General features: G+C 62.2%; 1 protein-coding gene across 3 annotated transcripts in view; it reads left to right on the forward strand.

The window, feature by feature from the left end:
* The window catches only part of TP53I11 (tumor protein p53 inducible protein 11), a 15,566-nt gene extending 4,488 nt beyond the window's left edge, over positions 1–11,078 (forward strand). For all 3 annotated transcript variants that reach the window (XM_049617668.1, XM_049617686.1, XM_049617677.1), the window contains 7 exons: positions 5,738–5,811; positions 6,554–6,701; positions 7,314–7,372; positions 7,609–7,657; positions 8,073–8,169; positions 9,146–9,247; positions 9,940–11,078. In XM_049617668.1, coding sequence (XP_049473625.1) covers positions 6,573–6,701; positions 7,314–7,372; positions 7,609–7,657; positions 8,073–8,169; positions 9,146–9,247; positions 9,940–10,073 — 570 coding nt within the window. In that variant the 5' untranslated portion in view covers positions 5,738–5,811; positions 6,554–6,572 and the 3' untranslated portion in view covers positions 10,074–11,078. The remainder of the gene's footprint in view (positions 1–5,737; positions 5,812–6,553; positions 6,702–7,313; positions 7,373–7,608; positions 7,658–8,072; positions 8,170–9,145; positions 9,248–9,939) is intronic.
* The last annotated feature ends 1,067 nt before the right edge of the window (positions 11,079–12,145 follow it).

Genomic DNA, 12,145 nt, shown 5'->3' on the forward strand with positions numbered 1-12,145 from the left:
CCCCCCCCCCCCCCCCCCCCCCCGTTCTACCTGTCACCCTGCTCCCTCGCATCCGCGCTGAGCCCAGGGGTGACGTGGGACATGCGAGAGAGATGATACGGCCCTGCCCTCGACTGGCTCACCAGCCACTTGACAGGCGAGGCTGACTGCCTCAGGCCGGCTCAGCCTTTAGAATAACTACACCCTCAAGGGACGCGCTGCCCGGAAGTCGGCTTGGCTTTGTGCCTTAGCCCGAAGGCCGAAGGCCCCGAGACCCACGAGGACCGCACCTGCACCTTAGCAGTCACTGTGATGATGTCCGTAGGACAATGGGCATTAGCCAAGCCCCCTTTGTGTCCTGCGGCTTCTTAGTTTTGCTGTAACTTTGCCGACAAGCTGGTAAGTCGGGCCCCATGACCCCCATTTCCAGTGCAGGAGAGGTTAATCTGCCCAAAGGCATAGGGCTAGTAAGGAACGTGGGTCCCTTCATCCCCAAGCCTCTCCTGTACCGCCCTTGAGATGTGAGATTCACTCCGCCTGAAGACCCAGGCTGGGGGCTCTGGGTTGGGGGTCTTTCGACCCCATCTTGGCCAAGGGGCTGGTGGACTGCCCCAGGAAGGGACGATGGGGTGGATGAATGGGCTCCTTGCTGGGGCTCCCTCCTCACCTCCGCTTCTCTCCGAGCAGGGCCTGGAGGCTCCGCCTCTCACTGCCCCCTCCCCTGGCACTGCCCTGTCCCAGACCCTGTTTCCAGCTATTTTGCACCCGTGTGATAACAGAACAATGGGCCTCCCTGCGGCCCTGCCCTGGTCCCGCCAGAGCCACAGCGCCTTCACCCAGGGGAGGCTGGACCCCAGGAAGGAAGGAAGGAGTTCGGATGCTGGCAACCTGCCAGAGACTTTCAAAGGGAGATGTGAGGAGGAAGATGGCTTACAGCGTAGTTCTTCCTGGAGGTCAGGTTCCCCGGACATCACCACTGGCCCTGCCCACACACCCCAGCTCCTCGCGGGATGTCTATTTGAAGTGCGGTTACCTCGGTTCAAGTTTCAACTCTGCCACTTACCCCGAGAAGCTTGAATAAGTCACTTGGTTTCCTCGTCTGGAGAATGGGGGTGACGATACAGCCGTCCTCCTAGGGTTGTCATGGGGATTGCAGAGAATTCCTGGTCTGGAAGTCCTCGTCCCCTGCCTCCAGCCCTGGGGTGGATGCTCTCCGGGGCAGTTCCTACCAGATGGGGGAGGGACAGGTGTACTGTCTCTTTAGCAGAGGGTCTTGTTCGAAAAGGAAGTGGTTCTTGGCTCTGAGACTCAGCAGCAACTGCCCCGAATCAGCTGGTGGGTGTTCCGGACCCCAGGCGCCCTTCCTCTCCTCTCCCCTCCCCCTGCCGGTCAGGTTTCTAAGCCAGCCCTCATGGGCACAGTCTCCACGCCAGGGACAGCTCTGCAGTCCGGCCGTTTCTATGGAAACCAGGCAGGCTTCTTGGGGAGGCCGTAGGGGGGTTGGGAGAGGTCCTTTAGGACCAGCACGGGAGTGACACCCCAGGCCCATCTGACCTGCCGCCAGGGCAGGGCCTTCCTTGGCAGCCGCCCCATAAGCAATGTCATTAATTGCTGTCCTGTATGGAGCTCACAGCAGGTGCCAGGCCCCTTGACTGCCTGTGCTCAGCGTCTCCTCACAACCCTGTGAGCTCAGAAGTAGCAGTGTGGTTTCACCAAGGACGAGATGAAAGCTCAGAGGGGTTAGGAAAGTTTCCTGAGGTCACAGACAAGTAAGAGAAAGAGTTGAGGTTTGAGCCGAAGTTGGTCTAATCGTGCAGTATATTCCCCACCCCCCCTCCCATTCTCCCCTGGCACTTTGTACCCCTGACAAACCTCTCCCTTCCCGGCCTCCGTGTAGTCATGACCTCTCTGTCTTACTGCCACTGGGAGCTCTTAGGGATGTTCTTCCTGGCCTCAAGACGTCCCTGCACTTGATGCGTGGGGGTGTGTGTATTCTGCAGGGAGTCAGAGCTTGGCCAGCAGTGGGGGGGCTCTCAAACCCTTCCCCAGCTCACTACTCGGTCGTAAATATTTGCTGAGCCCCTCCCATGCCAGGAAGTGTGTCCCAAGCCCCGTGAGCCAGACCTACAGAAAGCCCAGCCCGCGGCGCTGGCCGTCTAGCGGTGGCTGCAGCTTTCGTGGAGGCAGCCGTCGTGAGGTCTCCCCACCTGCTCTCCCCGCCTGTCCTGACCCCCACCGCTTCCCAGGCACCCCATGGGCCGGGCCCTTCGCCGAGACATTGGCACCCACTCTCCTGTGTCCTCGGCACCCTGGGCCCGCTTGTCCGAGACCACCAGCCAGGAGGAGGTGTCAAATTCAAACCCAGCCCTGCCTGACCGTGAAACCCCTTTCCTGTGCTCCTCTGCCACCAGCTCCTGGGTGGCCCGAGGCAGACCCTGCCGTCTCTGGGCCTCAGCTTTCTGCCCTGTCCAGTGTGTGTTTGGAACAGAGCCTCCTCTTGGGCCCTGCCACGTCTAACATAGTGTGATCTTGGGTGTTCTGGGTGCGGTTCGGGAGGCCTGCTTCCCGCAGCCCAACTGTCCTGTGCCGATGAAGAGCCTGCCCGAGTGCCGAGGCCCAGCGGGAAGATGCTTGGACGAGATAACAACCCTGCCTTCAGATCACCGGGTCTCCGGGAGCCCAGGCGCCCATGACGTGACTAGGCCTATGGGCTGGGAGTGGCCAGGGGCCACCCACACTGAGACCCACGGAAGTCGGGAGGGGCTGTGTCCCAGAAAGCTGCCTGGAGGGAGGGGTCGTGCGGCTTTAAAGAACCAGGAGTGTTGGGGTGGGGGGACCGAGCGCAGGGAGGACCCTCCCGGGGGCAGTGGTTCAGAAATGGGAACGACTGTTCAGAAGGACAGCGACTTGCAGGCTTTATTGGGAACTGAGGTCAGAGAGGCCAGCCAGGGGCAGAACGTAGAGGGTCCTGAACTCAGGCTCTAGGGGACTGCAGGCTGCAATGTGCCTGCACCTGTTCCTTGCTTGGCTGGTTGTCCTCCACGCTGCCCCTTCCCTCAGCCTCCCTCGGGCAGCTGGCCTCACCTGGGGGAAGCCCCGGGGGCCCTTCGAAGGCAGCTGGCCCTGGGAAGGAAGCAACCGCCCTATGGGGCAGGCTTTTTCCATTGTGCACGGCTGAATGGCTGAAGGCAGAGAGGGAAGTGCGAGTGTGGGCGGGCAGGGCACTTTGCCCCAGGCCCCCCCTGAGTTCCCTCGCCCTATCGTCCAGCGCTTGCACGGAGCCAGTGTTCTCATGGCCCCCATTTCCCAGGGGCAGAAACTGAGGCTGGGAGAGCTGCAGTGAGCCAGCTGCCCCAAGCCCTACAGCAGGTAAGAGGGCAGAATCGGGATTCGGACGCACATCTGGTTCAGACGCGATGCAGGGGGTACGGCAAAGGAAGGTGCCTTCTGTCCTCACTTAGGTTAAAATGAGACCAGGCTGGGGGCGCCCGGGTGGCTCGGACGGTTAAGCCTCCGACTCTTGATTTTGGCTCAGGTCATGGTCTCACGGTTTGTGGGATCGAGCCCCATGTCGGGCGCCATGCTGACCGCACGGAGCGTGCTTGGGATTTTCTCTCTCTCCCTCTCGCTCTGCCTCTCTCTCTTTTTCTTCCTCTGTCTCAAAATAAATAAAATCAACATTAAAAAAAAAGTGAGGCCAGGCTGAAAAACACCTGGAGTGGGAAGGGAAGCAAGTTCAAGGGCAGATCTGAGGGGGCCGTGTACGTGGCTTGCCTTGGGGGGTAGGGCCTGTGGAGGGGCTGGCGGGTGTATGGGAGTGACACAGCCCCCCACCTGCCCTCCCCAGGCACGACCCTGTGCTGTGGGTGAAGAAGGAACAGAACTTAGTGCTCAGAGGAGTTAGCTGTGCCGACGCAGGTGCAGGGGATTCTTCTCTCTGGAGATTTCCCTGTCCCTGGGAGGCCCTCGGGCCCTTTGTTGGTGATGAGCTCTTTGCTGGGGGCTGGGCTGGGGGGAGGCCACAGCGGGTCCCACCAGCCCGGGTACCTGATGGCGGTGCCTGTGGATAAAGCCTGTCCCCCCCAAGAGCGGTGCTGATGTCAAATGGAGACCCCCCTTTCTGTACCCAGTCTCTGCGGGCTGGCCCCGCCACGCTCCACGGCCCCTGCCTCGCAGGTTCAGGCCTGCCGCTTGGAGGGGAGCGTCGTGCACGCGTTGGTGGCGAGGGGTCACCGGGCGGAGGAAGGCAGCTGTGGCTCTGAGCTGGGGTCACTGATGCAGCCCAGGCCTGGTGGGCTTGGCCCAAGGGCCGGCCTTATGCCTCGGGACTGAGGTCCATTCATAATTGTCAGACTCTGCGAACGGCCCGGCGGTCCTTCAGCGAGTGGCTGGCTTGCCAAGCCGACACGTCTATCCCGTGGAATATTACTCTGCCATAAAGAGGAGAAGACCGTTGACTGGCCCAGCAGCTGGGATGGACCTCAAAGGCATCTCATTCATTATGCTGAATGAAGGGGGCCGGTCTCAAATGGTTCTAGTCGCTACGATTCTACGTATTATAACACACTGGGAAAAAGAAGAACAGAGCCGGGGTGATGGCCAACAACAGATCCGTGGTGGCCAGGGGCTAGGGGTGAGGGGAGAGCATGGCGCGGGCAGGGGTCCTGACTTCCCCGTGGTAGGTGTGTGAATCTATACACGTCCTAAAAATCTATGGAACTGCAAACAAAAAATGTCAGTTCTGCAGTATGTAAAGTGAAGAAAGAAAGGAAGAGAAAGAAGGGGTGAGGGCGGGGCCCCCTGGTGCTTCCTGGGCCGAGGACGGGTGAGGGGGGGGCGAGCCCCGGCTGCCACCAGCAGCGGCTGGCCGGCTCTTGCAGGCTGTCTCGAGCGGGTCCACCTGGCAGCGGGAGGGACACCGGGCTGATTGTAGCCTCTGGGGTCACGAGAAGTGGTGGCCAGCGTTGAGGTGTGGGGACAGCGCCCGGCCCCTGAGGAGCAGTGTGGCTAAACCCTGCTTTCTCGGGCGGGGCTGGCCACCTCCCCGCCGGAGGGCCTTCCTGGCCACCGGCGGCCACCTCCGCGCCCCTCCCCTGCCCCAGGGTGAGTGTGGAGGGAGGGGACGGCATAGCTGTAAGTAAGGCCAGGGGGTTGGGCGGGCCCTTGGCCTTGAATGTCACTCACCCACCGGAGGCCATCGGTACCAACTTGTGTGGTTAGCTCCAAACTTGAGACACTCTGCCATTTCCCTCCTTTACCTGAGTCGAAAGCCACGATATCCACATGTCCCACACTTGGATTCCGTTCTGATGTTGCTTTGTCCGGGTGCTTTATTTTAGGACGCTGAGGACGGCTCTGCCTCTGGCTGCCCCGACCAGGGCCGGGAGGGGGGAGACTTGGCTGGTCCCACACACACACCCCTCCGTTGGCAGCCAGACTGGGACCCAGGTCCGAGGCCTGGTCAGGGAGGTCCAGCAAGCCCAGCAGAGGGGCAGGCGACATCTGTGAGAGTAGTTTTGCGGCCTTGCCAGAGGGTAGTTGTGGGCTGGAATAAGGTGCTTGGAATGTGCCACGCGGTGGGCTGGGGAGAGTGCTGGAGTCACTCAGCCTGTCTCTGTTGAACTTGGCTGAACTTGAGCTCCTCATCTGTAGAATGGGCGTAAGCAGCCCCCATTGCACACTGGCGGTTCCCAGCCCAGTGCCAGCCTTCGGAGGCCTTTGCCTCACCGGGGTCTACACTTCTATCTCCTTCGCATAGGTGTGTTGCTGATCGAACGGGAGGACCGGCGGCCAAGTCATTTCTGTGTCTCCTGGACCAGCGCCTGGTAGACGGTAGGCACTCAAGACCTGGTGGGGGAGGGGGGGTCGTGGAGGATGGCGAGCAGACACGGGGAGGGGAAGAGGCTGGCAGTGGGTGACCCTGGCAGGGAGGGGCACGGGCTTCCGCCAGCAATCCCGGCCGTCCTTCCCCTGGCTCCGCTGGGTCCCGGGGTCACCCCGCTCCCCTTCTTTCAGCCCTGGCAGCTTGAAGGAGGTCGTGTGGGAGACAGGGAGGGAGTCTGGCTAGGCGGAGGGGTTGTCTGGGCCACAGTTCCGTGGGGGACCTGGACCCCAGGACTCGGGCAGATCACCCCTCGTCTGGCAAGACTGACCCAGACTCCCGATGGCCCCCACCTCCCGGATGTGGTCTCATCTGGGCCCGAACGCCTTTCCTGGGCGCACTTGCTCTGAAAGGCTCCGTCCGGCCTGGTGACCTGGGGTGTACCGTGTGCCTTTAGGCCCGATAGGCTCACACAGCGGGAAGGGCTTTAGGAACATCCTCCCCCACCCATTTTATAGACGAGGAGGCCGAGGCCAGGAAAGGGAGACACTTGCCCCTTTCCTCACGCAGCCGGCTAGTTAGGGAGCCGACTACCAAGCCTGGGCCCTCAGATTTCTTGTTGGTGCTCCCCCTGCTGCCCCACGCTGACGGGGAGGCCTCGCCAGGCCCCGAGGTCCGAACTGGGTGCCCCTGACGTCTGGGGGCCGGGCAGGACCTGTGGCTGAGGCTGGTGTCTCCCCGCGGCCTCTGTAGACAGCGGCTCCGGGACGAGATGGCGGCCAAGCAGCCCCCGCCTCTCATGAAGAAGCACAGCCAGACGGACCTCGTGAGCCGCCTGAAGACCCGCAAGATCCTCGGCGTGGGCGGGGAGGACGACGACGGGGAGGTGCACCGCTCCAAGGTGGGCCGGGGGGGCGGGGCCTTCAGCTGGCCACACCCAGGGGGCCCACCTCCACACGCCTTTGGGGAGGCGGGTCCGGCCTGCCATCTGGGAGAAGAGTAGCTGTGGCTGCAGGAGCCCCAGGACTTAGCTCATTTTCTCTAGGAACTTAACGGAGATGTCCGGGGAATCGTAACAAAAACGAAGACAGATCGCTAGAATGAATTTCGTGCTTATTATGTGCCAGCTACTGCAACGATCGCTTTATAAGCATTATTTAATCTCACTAAAGTGCTGGGGGATGGTTATTAATCCCTTTGGTAGAGGAGGAAACTGAGGCCCAGAGAGGGCCAGGACTTGCCCAAGGCCGTTACCAGTAAGTGGCAGAGCCAGGCTTCAAGCCCTTGTCTAGCGGACCTCTGAGCTTTTGTTCTTGCCCACCGTATTTTCAGCTTCCTGTGTAAGCCCCGGTGTCAAAGAGAGGCAGAGGGGGGGTGGCTTCAGTGTGACCTTCCCAGCCTGGGTGACCTTCTGGCTGAGCAGAAGTACCCCGGTGGGTGCCCGGACACGCCAGGGGGCTCCGGGAGGGGAGTGAGTGGGCTGGGCATGGCCCTGACCCCTGTTTGTCCACAGATCAGCCAGGTCTTGGGCAATGAAATCAAGTTTGCTGTTCGGGAGCCTCTGGGGCTGAGGTGAGCACTTGAGCGTGAGTTTGGGTCGGGGGCAGGGTTATGGGGAAGGGCCGTGCCAGACCCTGCCACATCAGCTCTGCCCCGGTGCCCTCGTGCCTGTGGTTCCATCCCGTCTCGTTCCCTCCCCCTAACGCCAGCCATCCCTGGACATCTTGGCTGGAGAGGGGAGGGTCCCCTGGGGCCTGGGCGCAGCAGCAAGGGGCCTGGCTGTGACCCGTCTCTCCACGTGTCCCCAGGGTCTGGCAGTTTGCTTCTGCTGTGCTCTTCTCCGGCATCGCCATCATGGTGAGCCCCCCGCCCCCCGCACCCCCGGTCCCGGGTCCGGCTCCCTGTGTCCTGCCTCTGAACCTCTGCTGGGGGTTCCTCCTCTACCCTGGGGGCCCCGCTGCCTCTACCCACATGGTCATCATGCTGAAGGCCCTCTAGCTCCCTCCAGTCCCAGCTCCCGACACTCATTCCCACCTGTACCCGGCCTGCTCTGGCACATCCTAGATCCCGTGGTCCACATTCCTGACTTGTCCCTAGAAACCCAGAGCCTTCTGTCCTGGCACGGAAGGCTCGGGGCCAATCAAGGTTCTGACAGTGGACTGCCCCAGGGATCTCAGCCCTGCTTCTGGGGGGAAGGAGGGACATGTCCAGAGGATGTTTCAACAGCGACCCCCACCAACTTTGCCCATGAACTTCCCACCAATGTCCACAGGCCCTCGCCTTCCCTGACCAGCTCTATGATGCGGTCTTTGATGGAGCCCAGGTGACCAGCAAGACCCCCATCCGCCTCTATGGCGGTGCCCTCCTCAGTGAGTATTGCTAGGGAAGACTCCGAGGGACGTGATGGGCAGCCGGGGACCCACGGGGACTGAGAGGAGCACGGGGAAGCCTTTCTTTGTGCGTGGGCTCCCCCTCTAAGCACCTGCTGTCCCTCCCTTCAGCTGAGTCTGTCTCTGCTGGGTGTGTGCTGCCATCTCGTGGCCACTGCTGGAATGCACCCAGTGGACTCGGGCAAACACCGAATACTTACTGTGTGTAGCTCCCCACCTGGTCATCCAGGTACAGAGGTGAATGAGGGTCGGGCCCTGCCCTCCAGGACCTCACGGCCTAGCGCGGGAGACCAAATCGACACGGGTCTGCAAAACCCCTCCCACCCTCGGGCCTCTCCTTAGAACCATTTTGTTTCCGAATTTGTCCCACCCCGTGCCTGGCCGGAAGCTGAGTTAACAGCCTTTAGAGCCTAGCACAGGTAGCGTCCCTCCTCTTCTCTAAAACATCCCGCGGTCCCTTTTACCTGCAGAATAGAGGCCCAGCCCCTCCACCTGGCATTTGGCGTGGTCTGTGGGGTGGATCCAGCCTACCTTCCCAGACCCGCCTCCCTCATATCCCACCGTGGGCCCTGGGCTCCGGCCGCGTCTCGCGATGCCCAGTCCCCCGTTTCAGAAAGCCTCTGTGCCTTTGCACATGCAGTTTCCCCCAACCTTGTGCTGACTGCACTTGTACTCAGCCTTCAAGGGTCTGCACCAGTGCCAGGGGGCAGGGGCAGGGGCTGGAGGAGATCGGGGTGGCTTCAAGGACATCACCCATGCAGTGGGAGAGCTATAGGGTTACGGGGTTCGGTGGGATGGCGGATGGCCTTGATTTGGGGGGTGTGAGTGGGGGTGGGGAATGTGGAAGTCTGGGTTCCTGGCAAGTCTGCCCAGTGGAGGAGGAACGGGCCCCTGCCCCAAGGGGTTAGGGCTCAAGACGCCCTCCCCAGCCTGCTCTTTGTCCCCCCTGCCCCAGGCATCTCCCTGATCATGTGGAATGCTCTCTACACGGCTGAGAAAGTGATCATCCGATGGACTCTGCTCACCGAAGCCTGTTACTTTGGGGTCCAGTTCTTGGGTGAGTTTTGAGGTGGGCAGTGAGACAGGGAGGCTGACGGGGTGGGAGGAGTGGGCAGGGTGGCGTGGCCCCTGGCTTTCCAGCTCTTGCTGCCTGGTTTCCAGGAAGTGATGAAATCCATCCGAGGGGGAGGGGCTCACGTGGCCGTGTCTGTGTGTCTGTGCCCCTGTGCTCACCTACCCACACACACCTGTACCTTCTTGAACACACACACATACACACACACACAGAGCCACAGCCTCCCCCGTGTACGTGCACCTGCCGCCTCCCATAACCCATCGCTCACTTGTGTACCCAGAGCAGGTGTGATGGCATGCTCGCCCTTGCCCCAGTACCTGCCACGTCGGGGACATCACAACAGACATGTCCGTGAGGGCCAGGAGCTGGCAGGACCCCCCCAGCTCAGCATGCCATCTTTTTCCTTCTTTAAGTTTATGTATTTATTCTGAGAGCGAGCGTGGGAGGGGGAGAGAGAGAGAGAGAGAGAGAGAATCCCAAGCAGGCTTTGCAGCGGCAGCACAGAGCCCAGTTCGGGGATCGAACTCACCAACAGTGAGATCACGACCTGAGCCGAAACCAAGGGTTGGCCACTTAACTGACTGAGCCGCCCGGGCGCCCGTATGTCGCCCCGTGTTGAGGGTGAGGCACACCCCTCCGCTGACGTCTGTCCCTTCCCGGTCTTTCTCCCACAGTGGTCAGTGCCACGCTCGCGGAGACCGGCCTCGCGTCCCTGGGGATTCTGCTGCTCTTGGCCAGCCGCCTCCTTTTTGTCGTCATCAGCGTTTACTACTATTACCAAGTGGGCCGAAAACCCAAGAAAGTCTAGCCACTCGCTGGGCCGGGGGCCCCTGTGTGGCGGGGAGGCCCCGGGGCCTCAGTTTCCCTCTGGCTGCTGGAAGGCAGGAAGGAGCCTGCCCTGTGCCGGGCCTGCCCCCAGGCAGGCGGGGCTGACCGCCTTCCTTTCCTCCCGAGCACCCCCAAATGCTGTGATCTGGGCTTTCAGGTTTGGGGAGGGACGGGGCCTCTTGAACCTCTGGCCCTCGCCCCACACAGGAACGCCTCCTTTTCGTGGGTCTCTTGGCCTCCTGATCCCCTGGACACTCGCTGGAGAGCTTGAGTCGTGGGGTTTTGGGCTGAGATGGGGCTCTCGCCCCTTCTGCCGGGAGGCCCTTCTCTGGTTTGAGACAGGCTGAGCACTGTCCCCCGGTCCTCCTTACACCCCCGGCCACTCTAGTGCCCATGTGGCTGAACATGGCTTCCGTGTATGCCTGGAAAAATCCAAGAATTTGACCCCGTGCCCCTATTCCTCCCCACCCATGGGAGCTGCCCCCTGCCCCCTAACCCCACACGCCTGCCCTTCCCACAGCCCAGCTGCGGGCGGACCGGCAGGGGTGGTGGTCTCTGAGCCGGTGCCTCCCTTTCAGCCTCCCTCTGCAGTAGGCCACCTGTCGCCAGAGCCCGGTCCCCAGCCCCAAGCCCGGCCACCACAGACTCTCCTAGGGCCTTACTCTAGGCTGCCGTGCCGCCACCCGGCTCCCGGACGCCCCTAGGGGTCCCCTTCCCCCAACTGGCCTGGGTCCAGAGGCTGCCAGCAGCCTCACCCCCAGGCCGGCCCCGACAGTGGACACAGAGAGAAGTGGAACCCCCGTGATGGGGTTTGGAGGTGAAGAAGAGAGAAACGCAGTGGCGTTTCCTCGTCCCTTCAGTCTGCCCGGTTCAGTCCCCTCGCGCACCCTCGCCCTCTCCCCGGGGTGCTGCCCCCGAGACCTGGCGGGGTAGGACTGGGTGCCCTCCAAACTCAGCAGGGGAAATAAATAGAAATATTTCAGCAGGCCACTCCTCTAATGTGGTCCCCACCCCAAGTGCCCTGGAGGAGGCTAACACGCGGTTCCCTCAGAGCTGAGGACACCCTCCCTGCCCCTGCTCGTGTGCCCCCCTTTAGCCCTCACTCCCAGTGCTCTCCTTCCCTCTAGACCGCAAATGTGCACAGAAGTGGTGGCCCTCACGGTCTGGGGACAGGGGTAGAGAAAGGCAGCCCAGGCCCCAGATGTGTTTCTCGTCTTGGGATAGTGTTGGGTAGGACGGGGGAGGGGGGGGGGGCAGGTGCAGCCCAGCTCTGGCTGCTTCCAGGTGAACCTCTGCCTGGGCCCCCTGCCCTGCCCACACCGGGCCCGGCTGTCCCCAAAGCCCAGCTGTAACTACTGTTCCACGCGGAGGGGAGGGGCCTGGCGGGTTGGACGCCCACCGCCACCTTGGGGAGTCAAGTGGATGGCCAGTGGGCAGTGCCCTCAGTGCCCTGGGGCCCCGTCGCGTCCTGTATCTGACCCAGGCCTTTTAAGGCTGGGCTGATCCTCTGGAGGGTGATGGGTGGTTCGTCCTAGTCACCGGTGGGCGTGGTGGATCAGTGCTCCCCTCCCCACCCAGGGGGCACAGGGGAATAGAAAGCATGGGCTTTGCAGCCTGGGTGAGGCACCTGCCGGGCTGGCCAAGCTGCCTCAGCCTCAGCCGGGGTGGGGGTGGGGCGAGCGGGAGGGCGGCTGGCCTTGTCCCTTGGGTGGTAATGAGGGCCTGCTGGGATGGTGCTGCCATGAAATTCTGTGCTGCTTGGACATCGGAGCTGGGCCCAGAGGGACCTAGCAGAGCCCGGCAGACCTGGTCCGGGGATGTGGTGGGGGATTAAGGCAAGGAGCCATCGCCGGGAGGGAGGCAGTGACAAACAGGGAGGGGGACCCACTCATCTCCCGAAGAAGGCCCAGTGTCGGCCCGGCTCCCCAACCTAAAGGTTTGGGAAGACACCCCCCGCCCCCACTCCACCCACCACCCTTTACCTTTGCCCCTGGAGCCCCGCGCCCTCCGTGCCTCAGCTCCCCCCTTCTGCCCCACCCCCACCCAAGCAAG

Source organism: Panthera uncia, chromosome D1 (assembly GCF_023721935.1).
Source record: "Panthera uncia isolate 11264 chromosome D1, Puncia_PCG_1.0, whole genome shotgun sequence".
NCBI classification, from domain to species: domain Eukaryota; kingdom Metazoa; phylum Chordata; class Mammalia; order Carnivora; family Felidae; genus Panthera; species Panthera uncia.